Raw genomic sequence first — 17,230 nt, forward strand, 5'->3', positions numbered from 1 at the left:
TCTTTTAATTAATAAAATATTAAAAAATCGATAAATTAATATCTCTCTAAATTAATAAAATTTCATGGTCCCAAGATTATTAATTTATAGAGGTTTTACTGTATATTTTAAATGTATAACATTTAATTTTGGACAAAGGAGGGAGACTGTGTTGGCAATTAAGGAGCACCATGTGAAAGATGGAGCTACACCTAAATTGGCATTGCAGAATGAGAAAGATAGGAAATATTTGTATTGGAGCAAGGTGTCCGGGTTCATCGACCACCCTCCACGCTTGTTTAGTCAACAGTGCTTCATTAAGTTCTTTCAAGTGATAAAAGATAGGAGGCATATTGTCAGGTCTCGACAATCTCAGGGGGTGCATTTGTTTTAAAGCAAGATTCACTTCCTCCATAGTGAACGGCTGGGCCAGCATCGCATTCATACGTGGTGTTAGTATATCAACGCTGTCACATATCACTGCTTCATCTGGGTTTGTGGATTGGAAAATATGCTCAAAATACCTTAAGACCACATTTCAGACAACATCTTTGCCCTTCATTAACCGCTCCCTTTCGTAAAAAATGGTCTTAATGTCTTTTCTATCGCTCCTCTCGCTAGCTCGAGCATAAAGAAACCGGTGTTTTTATCCCCATCCTTAAGCCATAAAGCCTTCGCCTGTTATTGCCAAAATAGTTTCTCTTGCGAATGAAGCTATCCAAGCTTATCCTGAAGCGTATTCACTAGGCGTCGGGAATCTACATTGATCTCGGAACCTTGTAACATTTTAATCTTCTCAGCAAGCTTGCGGGTTTGCTGGCGTATATTCCCCGAAAACACTCTTGTCCCATGCCAACAGTCCTTCACCGCACCCTTTCAGTTTTGTGAGGCAATTCTCTTGTGGTACAGCCTCTAAATTTGTTGACCAGTGCTGTTGAATGATCCCTTCATAGTCTGCATTCCGCACCCAAATGGCTTCGAAACGAAAGTGTTTAGCTTGCCTTCTGTTTTGTCGTTTGACGACTGGCTCTAATCAATCCATAAGGCCGAGTGGTCTGATCCTATAACTCTCTCGTGGATGACTCTTGCTTGAGGAAAGAGGAATGCCCAGCTAGTTATGACGCAAGCTCTATTTAGTTGCGCCCGAACAGTACTAGGATGTTCCCTCCTATTGCACCAAATACACATCTCCCTGGAAGTTCAAATCATTCAAGTCACATTCCAGCAAGCATTTCCAGAAATCCGATATATGCCATCAAGCTCGGTCCCCCTTACTTTCTACCTTAGATTGATGAAGGATTTCGTTGAAGTCTTTGGCACATAACCACGGACAGGCTAAATCATGACTGAGCCGCCTTAGTAAATCCTAAGAACCCTGTAAAATGCCACCGTTTAGCCCCTACTTGGATTTGAATTGTGGCGTCTACGTGATATCTCGAATAAGATTGAACCCACACATCTAAGTCGTTTCTCCACAATAAGATCAAGCCCTCGATTTACCATTATAGTTCATTTTTTCCTTGAGCCGTTGATGTCTCCTATACTTGCACTTGGTCTCGAGAGGAAGACCAAGCCGGGATGATGATGGTGCACAAGTTCCACAAGTGTATGAACTATCCAAAGGGTCCCAAACCCTTACAGTTCCAACAAACGATTTTCATGGCTCTCGGCGGGATTGCAATGTAGTCTTCGCCGATATCGAATATGATGTTTCATCAACCAAATGCATACGACATTTACTAGCATGTACAATCTCTAGACTCGGTTCAATCATCTCCGCCCCTCGAGCCCTCTTCCTACCTTCCTCGCAACCTTGTAATAACACCCTTCGTCCTCGACGTGGCCAGCCCCTACGTTGCGGTCCTCTTATTGCAAATCTTAGCGGTACCATCACCAGTGCCCCCTTGCAAATCTTAGCGGTACCATCACCAGTGCCCCCTCCATAACAGTCTGCAAATTGAGTTGATTCATTTGGTCTCCAACAAGATTGTCTTGAACGAGCCCGGTAAGTTGAACAAGAGTGTAATGGACTAGCTCTCCTTCCTCATTTGCTGCAAGTTCTGGGTTACTATGAGTCTGCATGGCCTTCCCTTTCTCTATATTTGTTGCACTTTCACCGACTGCTCGATGACACTGTGTGCTAGATGCTTCAAGTTCGTCGACTGCACTAGTGATACCTCTCGAGTTCGAGTTCTCGAACCCCAGAGGTTGCTTTGTTGTAAATTCTCCAGTCTCAGACCCTGGCCTGATGTGAAATCCTTTAACACAACAGGTCCATGTTGGCATGCTCGCCGTGATTGATGCTGGTGAGGGCCAACCCCCTTCGAGCTTCCAGAGTTGGGTTCCCTAGCCGGTCCTCTAGATGGCAAAAGAGTCCGCAACCATGGTCCATAGGGAGTTTCTAGACTCGGGTCCTGGAAATCATCAGCAAATTGGAGCTCACAGTATTTAGATATATGACCAAGTCGTCCGCATAAGTAACAAAAATTCGGGAGCCTCTAGTAAGTGAACTTGACCAGGTGCTCATCGCCCATAGGCGTCTTAATTTTCAAGGCTTGTTTAAGTAGACGGTTAACCTAAATAGCCACTCGCATTCTTAGCATTGCTCCCCAAGCGCAGCTTGCTGAATCCATCTCCAAATCCCTGAATTTCCCCAACTTGTTCCCGATAGTTGCAATCCCGAAATTCATTCTACATATTGGTAAGTCATGAACGTGAACATAGAAGTCACACCAGTTGAGATCCACAGTCATAAGGTTGTCAACCTCGTTAAAACCATTCAGGATCAAGATATTACGTTCAAAACTCCATGGGCAACCATCAAGAGCTCTATTGTGATCGATCACGTGATTTAACCTTAACAGAAGGCAACCCTCCGGTAACCTCTTAATCTACACCCCTCACCTGTAATAGCATACTTTTGATTGAAGCACACAAAGCTTCAAAATTGTATGATCGGTTGGACAATAGTCAGCCAACTAAACACAGTTGGTACCCATCAACTCAGAGTGCCACAATCCATCTAGAATCACTAAGCCCTCTTCCTCTTCTACACTCAGTTTCAGCACACTCCCATTTTTCCAAGTTCCTTTCTCCATACCTTTTGAGACAGTGATACATGAGGCGTGGCGATGTAAATCCTTCCCAGCCTGGATAGTGATCCCGCCGAACTAACCATAACTTGAAACTACCACACCACCACAGAGAGAAGCGAAAAAAAGAAAAAAACAGAGACACACAACGTTGCGCTACTAGGCCAACAAACACTAAAGCCAAGGAAAACAACTAAGCAAGGAAGGAAAACAAAACTGAAAAAACACACCCAGACAAATATGAAGATAAGAGAAAAAAAACTACGTAGAGAGAAAAGAAAACAAGCCCATAATCGGGACAAACACTAAAAAAGGACTATCCTAACGAAACAAAAAACAGATAACCTGATTTCTCCAGCAAAAGAGACACGCCCTCGCCAATCAGTCGTCAAAGCTTGCATAGTAGCAAGGGATCGGACAGTAAGTATTGGACAAGCAAAATTTACCTCACTCTGATCTCCAGCCACCTGGTCGGCCGGCAGTACGAACGATCCAAAACCAAATAGAACCAAAACTCTCATGCAGAGAGAATCAAGGTTTTCAAAGAACAACCAATTAATTAATGTGCATTTTTTAGTATTAAATTTTACCCGCATCAATACTCATGCCAGCGTGTATTTTAGAATCTAAATCTTATCAATACCAAAATAATTGTTTTAATTGGTGTAAATTTAAGTCTAGATTTAACGTAAAAGTATTGAATCCAGATTCAGTCCTAACTTATAAGTAATGAATCCGAAAATGAGTACTGCTCACCATTGACATGTCTAAATCATGAAAGTTTAGTTTCTTACATGTTTTGAGTTAATAAAATTTAAAAACATCTAAGAAACGTTTCTGTAAACAATACAGAAAAATTGTAAAATTAAATAAACATACAAAATAATCATCAAAATAACCAACCAAAAGCCAGGATAGGCTGCTTGAAAACATATCCCAACTCCCAATTGCAATGAAGGTTGCAAAGTTTCACTTTCAGTCCCTTCTGAACTAACGAGATACAAAATTTGAATCAACGATAACACGTTACGTTTATAGTAAATGTCACAAGTTAGAAGTAAAATTACCTATGCTAAATCCCAAAAGCAGGGCAAGTAAGATAGCTAAAAATGGCCTGTGGATGGCTCACTGCCACTTTCACGTCAAGAGAGGACTCCAACTAAGGCAGAAAACGTCTCTCTTTCTTGTTTTTTTTTTTATAAGAAAATGCAGTTTCTTCATTTCACCTCATTCCAGTTTCCGACTTGCAAATACATTCCGGATATGGGTTTTGGTAGAAGGACTCCTCCAGCCTTGATCGTGCTCGGCCCTTGATCCCCAGTGGCGCAGCTCCTCTTTTTCGAGGTGCACCAAACCTGCAAGTCACATGGAAAAAATTCATGTTGTAACCTCCTGTCCCTAGCATCTATTCTCTTTCATAATTGAAAAAGACACCTTTTTAGTCTTCAGGCTTTTTGGCATGTCATTTTAATTCTTATCTTTCAAATTATCTCACCAACTCCCATTTTTCTCGCTTCTCAACTCCCACCTTTTTTTTTCCTTTTCTCACTTCAATTTCAATTACTTCTCATAACTTTTTGGCTTTTTTTTTTGTATTCTTTTATCAAAATAAAATATAAATTTTTAAAAACAACAATAATTTATTTCAAATTTTTAATTTGTTGTCCACAAATTTGAGTGTGTCACATAACCATTCTCCGAGTGGATTTCCCTTCTCCCATCACGGGATAGGTTAGTGAAATGCAATCTTGTAAATCACCTTGAATAAGCCTAGGAAACATGATAGTGCAGAAGATAGGTCTATGTTTAAAAGAAAGAAAGAAAGAAGCTTTTCCACCAATTGCTGAATTCATATTACTGTTGCGAACTTGGCAGTTAAGAAGCTTCGTTGTCATTAAGCTTTCTAGCCACACAAGGATTTTCAGGCAGTACGACAGTATTAAAAGTGAAGGATACATACTTTTGAATGATTCCAGTAAAACATAATTCTGGTACACTTGGATGAGAGATACTAACAACAATATTTAACCATGTTCAGATTAAATTACCACATTCAACCCTATATCACCTACAATAAAGTGTCTAGGGAGAGGAAAGAGTTGAATATAAAGGTTTATATACCAATCGAAACATATCAATGCAGGTTATAGCAAGTAGAAATTGTTTACATACCTGTTTTTATGCAATTGATTCACAAGGCTGGAGAAAGATGACACTTCCAACAGTCCAGCTTCCAGTTTATCAAGTAACTCAACTAAGCCTTTCCTGCACGTTGTTTGTGAATCAAGGGGGGGCCAAATAATGAAGTTTTTACAGAGAGCTGCTTTTAATTTAACAAAGTTACCAACTACATGGCACTATGATTTTTACACTTCTCACAAATTTCAAGTTTTTCGAATGTGAGAATGTGTTGTATAACATGAAAAAGATTTCTTACGTACTTCCTTTTAGCAAAATTTTGATTACCAGTATGTTATTTCTGCACTCTAAAACTTTGAAGATTCTTATAAGTGAAAACGCATACACAAATGGCATTAGCTGCAAATCCAAATTGATAATCACAAAAATGCACATAAATCAGTATATGTTTTAATATGTTTGAATGGTTTAAGATCATTCCAATTCCAACTTTCAATTGTCTAAATGTAATCAGCGACCTGCAGCTCAAGTATACAGACTCCAAATCCTAATGACTGAATGCCTTGATAGCATACACTTGTGAGGCCCAAGCAAATTACTACCCACATAGACTGGCAAAATTATATGGGAATGACTACTATGAAGAGTTTCTCATAGAAGTGATTATTTTAAAGTATGAACAATTACCTGCAGACCCCATGCGAGTTGAGATGAAAGAAGAGAGAAAAAGATGAGATACAAAAGGGAAAGTTGAAATTCTTAGAAATAAAAATTGAGGGGGGTGGGGGGGGGGGGGGGGTTATGTTTCTTATCTTTCTTTTTTGGTTGCATTCCAAAGGGTGAAAAGTCATTGTATTTTCTGTCTACATTTTTGCCCTCAAACACTAATAGGTGGCTTGCATGTAAATTTCCGAAATCAAAGCAGATGGATGTAATAATGCCAAAGAGTCAAGTTGCATAGCATTGAGAAATGATAACAGAAGGAAGAAAGGGAAAGGAGCTGGAGGAAAGGTAGGATTATAAAATGCTGTAGTAGATCAAATAAGCTTGCAATTAATGTAATGTTCAGCAGAAAGGGGGGAAAATCTTAGTTACAAAACCAAACATTTTCCCATGGCTATTAGCTCCATAAGTTTTTCAGATCTAGCAACATATCCTCAGTAGATACGAGGACTTCTCCTTGAACTATAAATTATCAAATTGATTTTGGAGCCACTAATACCTGTCTGGAGTAATTGTTTTTTGGTGCCCTAAGAATCGACGATGACCTTCAACTGCTCTTGCCATGTTACCCGAATGTGATGGAATGAAAACGTCACTTTCTACAGAGATAATATAATCGAGCGCTGCAGTCTGCGATGCATGATTGGAAAACGTTCTCAGTTCTTCTTGAGTTGCAAGCATTTCCTGTAACGAATGTTTTAGTCTGGCTGCTTACAATAGTTTGGTTTTTTAAGTAATTCAGTATTCTCAGTTCAAATCCAAATTGCCAACTGAACTAACTTTGAATACTATGTTTGGAAAGCGAGATGTAAGCTCCAACAGGCGTCTCTCACCACCATAAATTTCCCCAGCAGCAATATATATCAGTGTAGACCGTGGAAATCCAAGAGCTTGAAGAAATATTCCGACCTCCATTGGAGTTAGTGGACAGAGACCACTGATTCTCTGTTCCGTTGAATTAATATTCTTGATTTTCCAATGACTTGTTTTTTCCCTAATGAAGACCAAAAACAACATAGAAAAGCAGTATTTATGTGGAGAATTCCAATTAAATGCTCTTAATAGAAACTGTCCTCTAAACAAATGCACAGCAATTTTCAATAACCAGCAATAGGAAAAATCAAATGCTTTTGGATGCTGAATTTGAGCTCAAAATAAGCTACTTAAGCATGCTCCAGATGACATAATATGAAAAAATATCTGCTCTACCCCAAAATAACGTTATGAAGATGTTTATTCAAAAAATAAAGATAGATCAAACTATAGAGATCCAAAATCTAGGAGACCTAAAAGGAACCTGTTTCACCAGATTCAAATCCCATGTACATAAGCAATAAGAGATTTGGAGAATAATTAATGTTGTAAAGTCATTTTTACCAAGTTGGACAGAGGACCACATTGGTGTTAATGAGTTAGACAAGCCAGAAAACCAGGTTCAAAACTTGATTCACTATAGTTATTCAACATGTAACATCTTAACAAAGTAAGATTTTTGTTAGTTGTATATAACAGTCAATCTCATGAAAATAAAATGCTAAATTTTGTTTATGAAGTTTATGGGTATCAGGAGAAGTGGCAAAGAGAGAGATGGCAAAGATTAACGCATAATCAGTCCCCTGTTTTTACCCATCTTTTTTTAAAAAAACAGACTGAAAATTATTCCAAACATAGGGTAACAGTGGTTTTAATTGGTTTAAAACCAACTCAGAACTCTCAATATTAGAAATACTCAAAACAAGTTATGTTTATCCTTCCTGTATATTTTATATATAAAATTATAAAAGACACACTATCAAAACATGATTTGGCATCTATTAACTTTTGCCTACTCAAAAGATAATATCTGAATATATTAAGTAACTTTTTGGCCCCTTCAGAATCAATACAACACATTTTGGCTTAATTATTTTTTTACTATAAAAATGAAAATTATAAAAATATATTTAAAATAGTTAATATAATATTAATAATGCGAGTCACGGAACTCCACCAATTTTTTTTTTTAAATTTCGAGTTGGAGTTGCAGATCACATCCGCGACTCACACAATTTTTATATTTCTTTTAGAAAAATACCCGCGTCCCAATTATTGGGGAGTCAATTATGACTCCCTTGGTAAATTAAAGGGAGTCGTGGACTTGTCCACGACAAGTCCGCGACTCCCTTCTTTTTTTTTTTAAATTTAATAATTAATTTTTATTTATTATAATTAATAATTTATTAATTAATAAATTATAAATGTAATTAATTATATTTTTAATAAATTTATAATTTATATAATATCAAAAAAGTATACTAATTGTAATTGCTAAAGGTGACCGTCCGTTCTACAAGTGCGCCGGTGTCGTTGACGCCAAGATAAATTTTACACATCTTTCTGTAATTTAAAATTACACATAAACAATAAATTTTACAGACTTTATAATTAATAATATTACATGGGAATATTAAATAAGAATAAAATAAAAACTTTCTGTAATTTTTTTTTCTAACATCACTAGTTTTCTTCCAAACGCTAACGGAAGGGGGTTAGGTATGAAGGGAGAATTTTCAGAGGAAGTGTATGTGTAATTTTAAAACTTCTCTAGGTAAAAGTATAATTTCTCATTTTCGAAGTAGGTCTAAGTGTAATTAACCATTTTTGTCATGTATATATTATTATATCTTCGTTTGTCATATTCCTAATTTCTTAGTGTATATATGTATTCTTGGCATATAATTTAGACATACAAATATTTTTACTTTTTATTAGTTTTAAATTTTGTTAAATTTATTGTTTATGAAGGAAGTAAAAAGTGATAGTATTTAGTATAACGTTTCACCAATTCTATTTTCATTATTTAGTGGATATCATTTAATGCATAGCGCATAATATAAGAAGACCTCTCCTATCAAAAATATAAAAATATATATAAGAAGATCTCGACGCCAATGACGGCGGCACACTTGTGAGACGGACGGTCACTTTTAACAATTATAATTAGTAAGTCCCTAATAATTCTAGTCCGCGACTTGAGTCAGTGACTATGTTATTTTTCTAAGAAAAATAAAAATTGTGCGAGTCCCGGATATGATCCTCGACTCCAACTCAAAATTAAAAAAAGAAGATTTTTTGGTGGAGTTGCAGACGCAGTCCGCGACAAGCATTATTAATATTATATTAATATTTTAAATATATTTTTATAATTTTCTTTTTCTTATAATAAAGAAATAATTAAGCCACACATTTTTATCCATTTTCAAGAATTTTCAAATATTTTGAAATAGTAAACACTCATCACGTTCCTCAATATATACTTCAAACTTTGCAAAGCCCAAAATCATTTTTTCCAAACCTTCAAAAACCTAACTAAAAACATCTCCCAAACAAAGTGATTGTTTCCATACTTCTCACACCATCATTATATGTTTATGATAACTGAATTTGTGAATTCACTCTCCTCTGCATACTTAACGCATCCAACCAGTCTCCTAAGCAATCATATAAGTAGCATATTTATGCAGACGACTATAATTATTCAATTCATTGCTCAAAGGACAAGGTGGTTAGATTCAAGACCTAGAGACACCAATAATCATCTTGAGTTCAACACTAACGAGCACCCATATGGTTGTATCTCAAAGTCATATGGTGCATAACAACTTTATCGCTGACTTGAACATGAACAGTTGGTTCCACCCAGTGGTATCTCCAGGTCATATTCAGCAGTTAAAACCAGATTATCAGTTGACTGATAGCAATAACGGACTTTGAGCCAGTGGTGACATTCTATCCATTTACAACTCTGGAACAGTGTTGTAGGCATTTAATCTCAACAGATATAATCAATAAATAGCCTTAAGTCATGTCCTCATGTGTAATTAATAAAAAATTTCACCTCATTACTCTGAGCTCCTCTGATTCTGCATCGCTAAGCCCATATGTACATCCAGTAAAAGACAGCATATCTTTCTCATATCTTAGATGAAGGGCAATGTATCTTTTTGCACGTGATCGCAGCCGCTCCATGAGCTTCTGTGGTGTCACTGTCATTTATGCTCAGAATGGAATATAAAGTGAATCCCCATAGGAGACCTCTTAAAAGCATCAGAAGAATTACAAAACTCAAGAGAGATTGTACAGATGTAATTTGAGTTGAATTCTCTTTTTGTTATGTATCCAATAGGACAATAATGAATTCTGATTATCCTCCCAGAATTGTAATGCATGCATGTTGATATTTTCATTCAAAAATGTGCAAGAACTTAGTGATTGGTCCTCATTGGTCTCATATAGGTCTGATAAGAAAGGACGAGATAATGGTTTTCACCTTTCCCAGACTCTCGATAGAAGGAGAGAAGCGAAGAGCATGGTATAGAGCACGACATCTTAACCTCTGTATGTCAAGAGGCAGATAATTGTTTGCAAGTCTAGCATCTGATTTTGCAACATGAATTACCTGCAGACAAGAATCAATAGGTCAAACCATAATTCATATAATGGTTTCGCAGCAAGCAATATAATACCAACTACAACTTTTAAAGGAAAAAAAAGAAGTAATTTACTTCTTTAGTTCTTTAAATATCATGGACTTTGTTTTTAAGATCAGAGTACATGGGAGTGTGTTTGTATTATGAAAGTTAAGTTGAATCTGTTTTTGAACACATAGGAAGATTTACTGTTAGGAACACACTGCTAATCATGGTTTGATTAGGTAGGTCAGTCCAGAGGATGTTAGTTTGTTGAAGCTTTAGATAGTTGTAAAGCTTGGGGGCTCATGGCTTTGCCCTTGCTATGTACTGGACTAAAAAGCTGTTTTGGGTAGCACCTCATTGCATCTTTTGTAATTTCATTTGGTTTTGGGTAATATGTGTAGGTATAGCGAGGACCAAAATTTATTGTTTATAACACACATTTTTGGTGGAGGAATCAGTACTCTATTAGCAACTATAAACCTGTCAGATTGGACTCCATAGAGGCTAGTTGCAGTAGCCCAGAGATTACAATTGGTTGGTCTATCTCAGATTGTTTCTTATTAGAACAATGGAGTGCTCATCGTTGGTTATGCATGTGGCTTGAAATTTCAGTTCCAATTTCCAAACCTAAATTGTTTTTCTGGTTTCAATAATTATTAGGCAGTTAAAAATAAAATTAGGTCATTTAGCCGTAAGATAACCTAGTAATCTGTCTATAACGAACTAAATGAATGGATAGGTGAAGGAAATGCATCACTGCAGTAACTGAGAGTTCATTTGCACATCTTAAGAATTAACAGGAACTGCTCCAATTGTCATACAATTATTTCAATTAATCTTTATTATTAGATGTCTTAGTGGATCAGAGATTTGATTCGTGGAGTTGAGGGATATTGTATTGGACCAACTGACAGTAACATAAAGTGGTTCTTGGCCTGTTCCACATTTTTTTATATATACGATATAGTTGTCACCCATTTGATCATTTATTTGATCAACTGTTTCTACTAATTTCCACTGTTTAAGTGGTGTTTCCTGCCAAAGAGGACCTAGCGGATAATTAAACATTTAAGACTGATCATCTTTGCTAATTATGTTTATTCAATCATATGTTTAATTACAAGGATAAATGCAATATATTTTTATAAGCTCTAAAATTAGCTTATCCTTGTTTCTGCCCTTTGGGAGGATATATTGGCATTGGTAAACATTTCTTATTACTCAATAGCCACCAGCTAGATATACCACTATACAATTGATTGATTAACCATGGATGGAATTTAGCTAATACCCACCATGAGTTAAATAAATTATTTTCTTCATTTGTTGAAAGTAGAAGCATTATTCAGACCTGTCTGAGAGGGTGTTTGTATATTAGGAATTCTTATAAGTTCATACATCTCATAAAATGTTTGTGAAGTTTATATAATGTTAAATCTTATATTAAAAACAAACTCTTGGCGTGTTTTGATAAAATACAACTATAAATTATAAAATGTTGATAATTAGAATTTCAAAACTATGCCAAAGGTAAATGAGTTTGTTAAAAACTTAATAGTAATTTAGGAAGTTCTTATTTTTTTGAAGGAACTTATGCATTATGCACTATGTTTGTTTTCATTTTCAAATTATTTTCAAGACGAGTCAAAACATACCAAATGTTTGCCATTATTCAGAAACACCTTACTTGTGTGTTTTTAACTGTTTTAGCATAAATACATACACATATATACACACACATATACATAAATATATATAAAAAAGACATGATTTGATAATAAATAGTAATTTTTGTTTCCCAAAACACAACATTAATCATAAAATACTTATTTTATATTATCTCCAAAAATAAATCTAAATATACATACTATCTCTAACACACATTTATTTATCTTTGTTTTTCTCTCTCTATCTCCACAAAATACAACAAAACACTCAGAAAAAGAATCCAAACATTATGATAAGATTCTAACATGATCTTGTAAGCCCATTACACATACTATACAACATCTCAAACATATTATAAAATATAAGATATTTGAAAAAGGAATATAAACTCATTCAAACACCCTCTACTCTCATTTATCTATTGTCTATATCCATGTAATTGCTTTTTAGTATCAGGCCTTATGATATTGATCCAAAGTCTATGTTTGACCAAATAAAGCATACATTTGCACACTCATTTAGTATGCAAATAACACTTCTGTAACTTCTTATGTTCTCAAATACATAATTATTTTTTGAGCTAAGCCTTGGACATTCTATTCACGTTTATTTAAAGGATGCACTTACGTTTTATTTGTTTTGGAGTTTATAATTTTGAATTTTTCCCTTATTGTTACTCTAGATCTTATTGTATATGCTGAACTTGCCACTAAGACAACAATAGCATCAAAATTCCATGGCCATTAAATCTATATCAAACAATTAAGCATTTTGTTTCTCAACATACTCACATCTATACCAATGGACAGATTCATATATCTCATTGTAGCATTTATCAAATATTTAACAGGATAATTACAGTGGCGCTGCCTCTTTGTTTGGTTCAGTGAGAAGAAAAGGTAAGTGAAAAGGGGAGGGTGAGAGAAAGGGAAAAGGCGAGGGAAAAGATTAATACTTTTCCGTTAAATTGTTTGGTATGACATAAAGAGAAGTAAATCTCAAATACTTGCCCGTGTTTCGTACACACATAATAAACTGCGAAGGAAAGACTAATGTTTGTAATTTTACCAACTAACCCTTTTCTCATCATTTTGTAATAGAATATAAATAAGCTAATACTAAAATAATTTCAAATCATCAAAAAGATTAAAATTAAACCTAAAACTCATTAAGAAAAATATGCATCAAACGGAAAAAACTATTGAAATATTTTCTTGATGCCAATATTGAAATAAAGGGAGTATTTTGTTTATAGTAAAATAATATATGTAGGTAATAATGTAAATAAAAATAAAATGGGAATTTTTTGGTCAATCTAGCCTTATACTTCAACTTTTCCGCCGAATTTTGGACGGAAACAAAACTGAACTCTGGAGAGGTTTACATACATTCAATTTTACTTCTCCTTCATTTATTCTCCCTAACGAAATCTCTCTCTCACATAATATAATGGACAAGCAATGGAAAGCACACAGAATAAAATTCTAAATGGTTAAGATTACTCCATAGTCAAAAGAAAAAATAAAATCAAGTCCACTCTTGAGTAACTAATTCTTTACTTTTCTTAGTATGTCAATAAAATTTAGTTAGTTCCTAAATATTTAATATTGGTTAAATTATTAAGTGTTTCATTAATTAACTAAAATGTGTTATTTAAATATTTAACTAATCAAAGATATAGTTATTCTTTATTTGATAGTTGATGAGTTAAGATAATCGACTACTCTATTAGTCAAAATCAATTAGTTAGTAACATTAATTTTATCCCTTGATGTAATAGGTAACTAAAGTTAAAAGACATAGGAAATTATTGACTAAAAGCTAAGAAGAAAATAAAAAATATAACAAGTAGAGAAGAATAACTAAGAAAATTTTCATTCAGGAAAAGTCCCACATTCTTTGGCTAATATCAATGTAATTATTCCAACTTGTAATTCAATATGCATACATGACAGCATCAGGTAAAAGTCAATAAAAGTAACTCACCTGATGGTCCTTCCATAATTCCATCATTTCCTCATAGTAGCTCAGACCAGCCCATGATGTAAAGTGCTTCCTGGCTCGAGGTAAAGATGCTAATTCTTTAGGAAGCTCCTTCACAATCCTTACATCTTGTTGTAAAGATTTGATGAAATGAACCTCATCGAATATATCAGAGAAAGTACTGTGTATAAGCCCAAAGAAAAGTGGAATAAATCGATAGTGACAAAAAGAGATGTTAAATGTATGGTGACAACGGAAATTAGGATTTGTGGCAAACCTATATGTTTACAGAAATATAACGCCAATAGGAAGGGGAAGACATGCAGCAGAGACATTATAGTAAACCCATTTACCTAGTATCCTGCCAGAATGAACTCTTGTCCAGTTGAGGAATCACTAATGTTGTGTTCATGATGCGTGCCACAGCCACCATATCAGCTATCTACAAGTAAGATATTATTACAAGTTAAAACAATAGAAACAAACTCTTGACAGTTAGTGCATGCATAACAATCAAACAGAAATTCCTCACATAGCTACTTATAAGTATGATATAAACTTAACCACCCATGGAAAAAAAAAGTAAGTAGCTAATACATGTATCAATCTGCCAGCCTTGCTGGAAGTAAGGTTTTTCAGTATACAAAAAGTCAGTATGTTCTATTATAAGACAGAGTTGAGTACCAAGAATCTTGGTGCTCTTTTCTTGGCTGCAAGCAGTAAGGGGGAGTCAAACACAGTTGTTCTCTGGAATAATTAAAAAACTAGACTAAACTTCATATGTCAGAGTGCCCTCTAATGTGCATTTTTTCTTATTCTTCTGAAGGATAAAAGTTTCAACCTCAAATGTTAATGTAACTGCCTTCACCAGACAGTTTGTTTATTTTTTTGTTTGATCAGTTTGTTTGTAAGATAAAGTCGAGATTCCAACCAGAAGGTGCTGGAGCATCAAGGACCAAATGATAAAGATTGTTTATTGTGGAAAAGTAAAATTATGGCCCATGTGCACCAGTCTACTACTGTCTACTGCCATGAGTATGGGGAAATCCCAGCATAAATCAAACTTGAAAGAATTCATTGGATAAGGGTCCCCTGCATTCCGCAAGTTATGCTCTAAATTGATGTTATAAAAGACACTGATGATGCAATCAAACAAGAGAGTAAATACTAACCCCAGTTCGCATTTGATTTAATCCTCCATTACATCGGACAGTCATATATCGATCCAAGACAGGCGCAGCTGAATGCATAAAGTTCATTTTGCCAGAAACAGACAAAAAGCAACAAATAAGGAGTAGGGGAAAGAGAGAGCTGAAAAGTTACTTCACAGAGAAGGAATAAGTTCAGAACACTTTCGTCTACCCCGAGCAGCCCAACAAGAATTATTAAGTACAGAAGAAAAGTAAATACTCAAAGAAGAGGAAAATACCTTTATATTTACTGGTTGGCTTGACACATGGATGCAAACCATGACTAGAAGGAGCTTCCCAAAGTTGATTCTCTAATAGCTGCAGAACATAACCAAATAACCTCAGCATCAGGAAATAAAACCTTTTATGTATTCGGATAACTTGTCAGACTATTCTCAACCTCAGTAAGAAGTTCTTTTTTTTTTTTTTTTAATTTTAGCAATAGGCTTGCTTAAGTCATGTTTATAGAGTAGCATATTTCAATATACAGCTTCAGAAAGGAGTTTCTAATAGACCACAAAAACGTACATGAGTCTTAGTTTCATCAAAATTGAGAAAAACTTAAAACTAATCAGATGCTTCGTGCTTAAAAGACTATTAGACATACTTATAGAGTAGAAGTTCGATTCTGTCCAGCCCCCACACAATCTGTTCCTCAAACAACCGTTTAATAGTTTACATTATATTTAATGTTATATGATGAAAATATACCCTGCAGTATAGGATACAAATAGAAACAAATGAAAACACACATTTTAAACGAATGATATTTTAGCTCCAAATTACACTCACAAAAAAGTTCAGTGGCATTGGATCCAGATAAAAGGCCTAAATTTGCAAAGCATAAGATAAATGCCACATAACAGGGCTCACTAAGATATTTCACACTCACAAGTTTCTGAACTTTTCACTAATTTACGCAACAATGAAACTTAACTCAATGGGTACTGAGGGTGTTTCAAATAAGGTTGTCAAATGATTATAATCTATCCATAGATGTAAGTTAATCATCTATAAAAGTGTTAAAAAGAAATGCAATTGATGAGTTGAAGCTTCCTTAATCCGACAATAAAACATCCCTAACAGTGTTTCTCCAAACACAAAACCTGTATTATGTTTCTTTCCCACAGAAACTTTTAAGTTCCTCTCCTTCACTAAGATCCTAACAATGCATATTAGCAGTTCATTCCTGATTTCTCATCTTTTGGCATTCACCATATAACTCTATGAAACCTTGATCCTTTCACCAAACTCTGCATACCCACTGTAGATGCACAAGCTCAAAAATTGTGATCGTGAAGCACTTGCCACTTTACAATACTCTTTATGGTCTCCTAGCCTCCTCTAACCGTCAACCAACACTATGATGTGTCCACAAAGAACACTTGCCACTTCAGAACACAACAGCCAGTTCTTTGTGGCTTCTAGCCTCTTCTGAGTACCATGCAAAGATTAAAGAAAAATTCTTTTTCCTTTCCCATTAACTTGTTTCCTATTAGCGATTAAGATATTGGCAGTAATAACTAACAATATACTTTCACAATGTTGTTTCCTTCATTACCTCAACGTCAAGGATATATCAGGTCGTACATAAATTTTGAGCAGTAGCATTCTTGAACCCAACTTCAATCCTTTCTAAGACTAGCACCATACTCTATCTTGAAGGTACTAAATATTTGTCTCACATTATCACAACAATGCAATTTATTGCAAAAGAGTAAACAAATATAACTTCTTGTCACATGGCTATGGTTACAGCTGAGTAATTAGTTGCAGTTGAGTGTTTGGGTTGTTAGGCAAATAGGCACCATCCAACAAGCTGCCAAGCATTCTCATCAATTTTCGGTCGCATAAAGCTGCTACATTTTCTCATCCAATTTCTGTTGTATAAATTATAAGGATTTTCATTTATAAAAGTTTTGTGAAAGTTAATTGAGATCAATTCTCAACCCCCATCCCCCCCCCCCCCCCCACTTTTTTGTGTTTTGTGTTTAGAGTTTAG

At 35.1% G+C, this 17,230-nt stretch overlaps 1 protein-coding gene across 3 annotated transcripts in view; it reads right to left on the reverse strand.

The window, feature by feature from the left end:
* The window catches only part of LOC105176070 (uncharacterized protein At1g04910), a 14,065-nt gene continuing 801 nt past the window's right edge, over positions 3,967-17,230 (reverse strand). For 2 of the 3 annotated variants that reach the window (XM_011098751.2, XM_020698555.1), the window contains 10 exons: positions 15,468-15,546; positions 15,211-15,278; positions 14,392-14,480; positions 14,042-14,219; positions 10,243-10,371; positions 9,811-9,947; positions 6,714-6,927; positions 6,433-6,617; positions 5,244-5,336; positions 3,967-4,426 (listed from right to left, as the gene is read on the reverse strand). In XM_011098751.2, the coding sequence (XP_011097053.1) occupies positions 4,294-4,426; positions 5,244-5,336; positions 6,433-6,617; positions 6,714-6,927; positions 9,811-9,947; positions 10,243-10,371; positions 14,042-14,219; positions 14,392-14,480; positions 15,211-15,278; positions 15,468-15,546 (1,305 nt within the window). In that variant the 3' untranslated portion in view covers positions 3,967-4,293. The remainder of the gene's footprint in view (positions 4,427-5,243; positions 5,337-6,432; positions 6,618-6,713; positions 6,928-9,810; positions 9,948-10,242; positions 10,372-14,041; positions 14,220-14,391; positions 14,481-15,210; positions 15,279-15,467; positions 15,547-17,230) is intronic. The other variant, XM_011098752.2, reaches the window with a different exon arrangement.

This window comes from Sesamum indicum, linkage group LG13 (genome assembly GCF_000512975.1).
Source record: "Sesamum indicum cultivar Zhongzhi No. 13 linkage group LG13, S_indicum_v1.0, whole genome shotgun sequence".
In the NCBI taxonomy this organism is placed as follows: Eukaryota; Viridiplantae; Streptophyta; class Magnoliopsida; order Lamiales; family Pedaliaceae; genus Sesamum; species Sesamum indicum.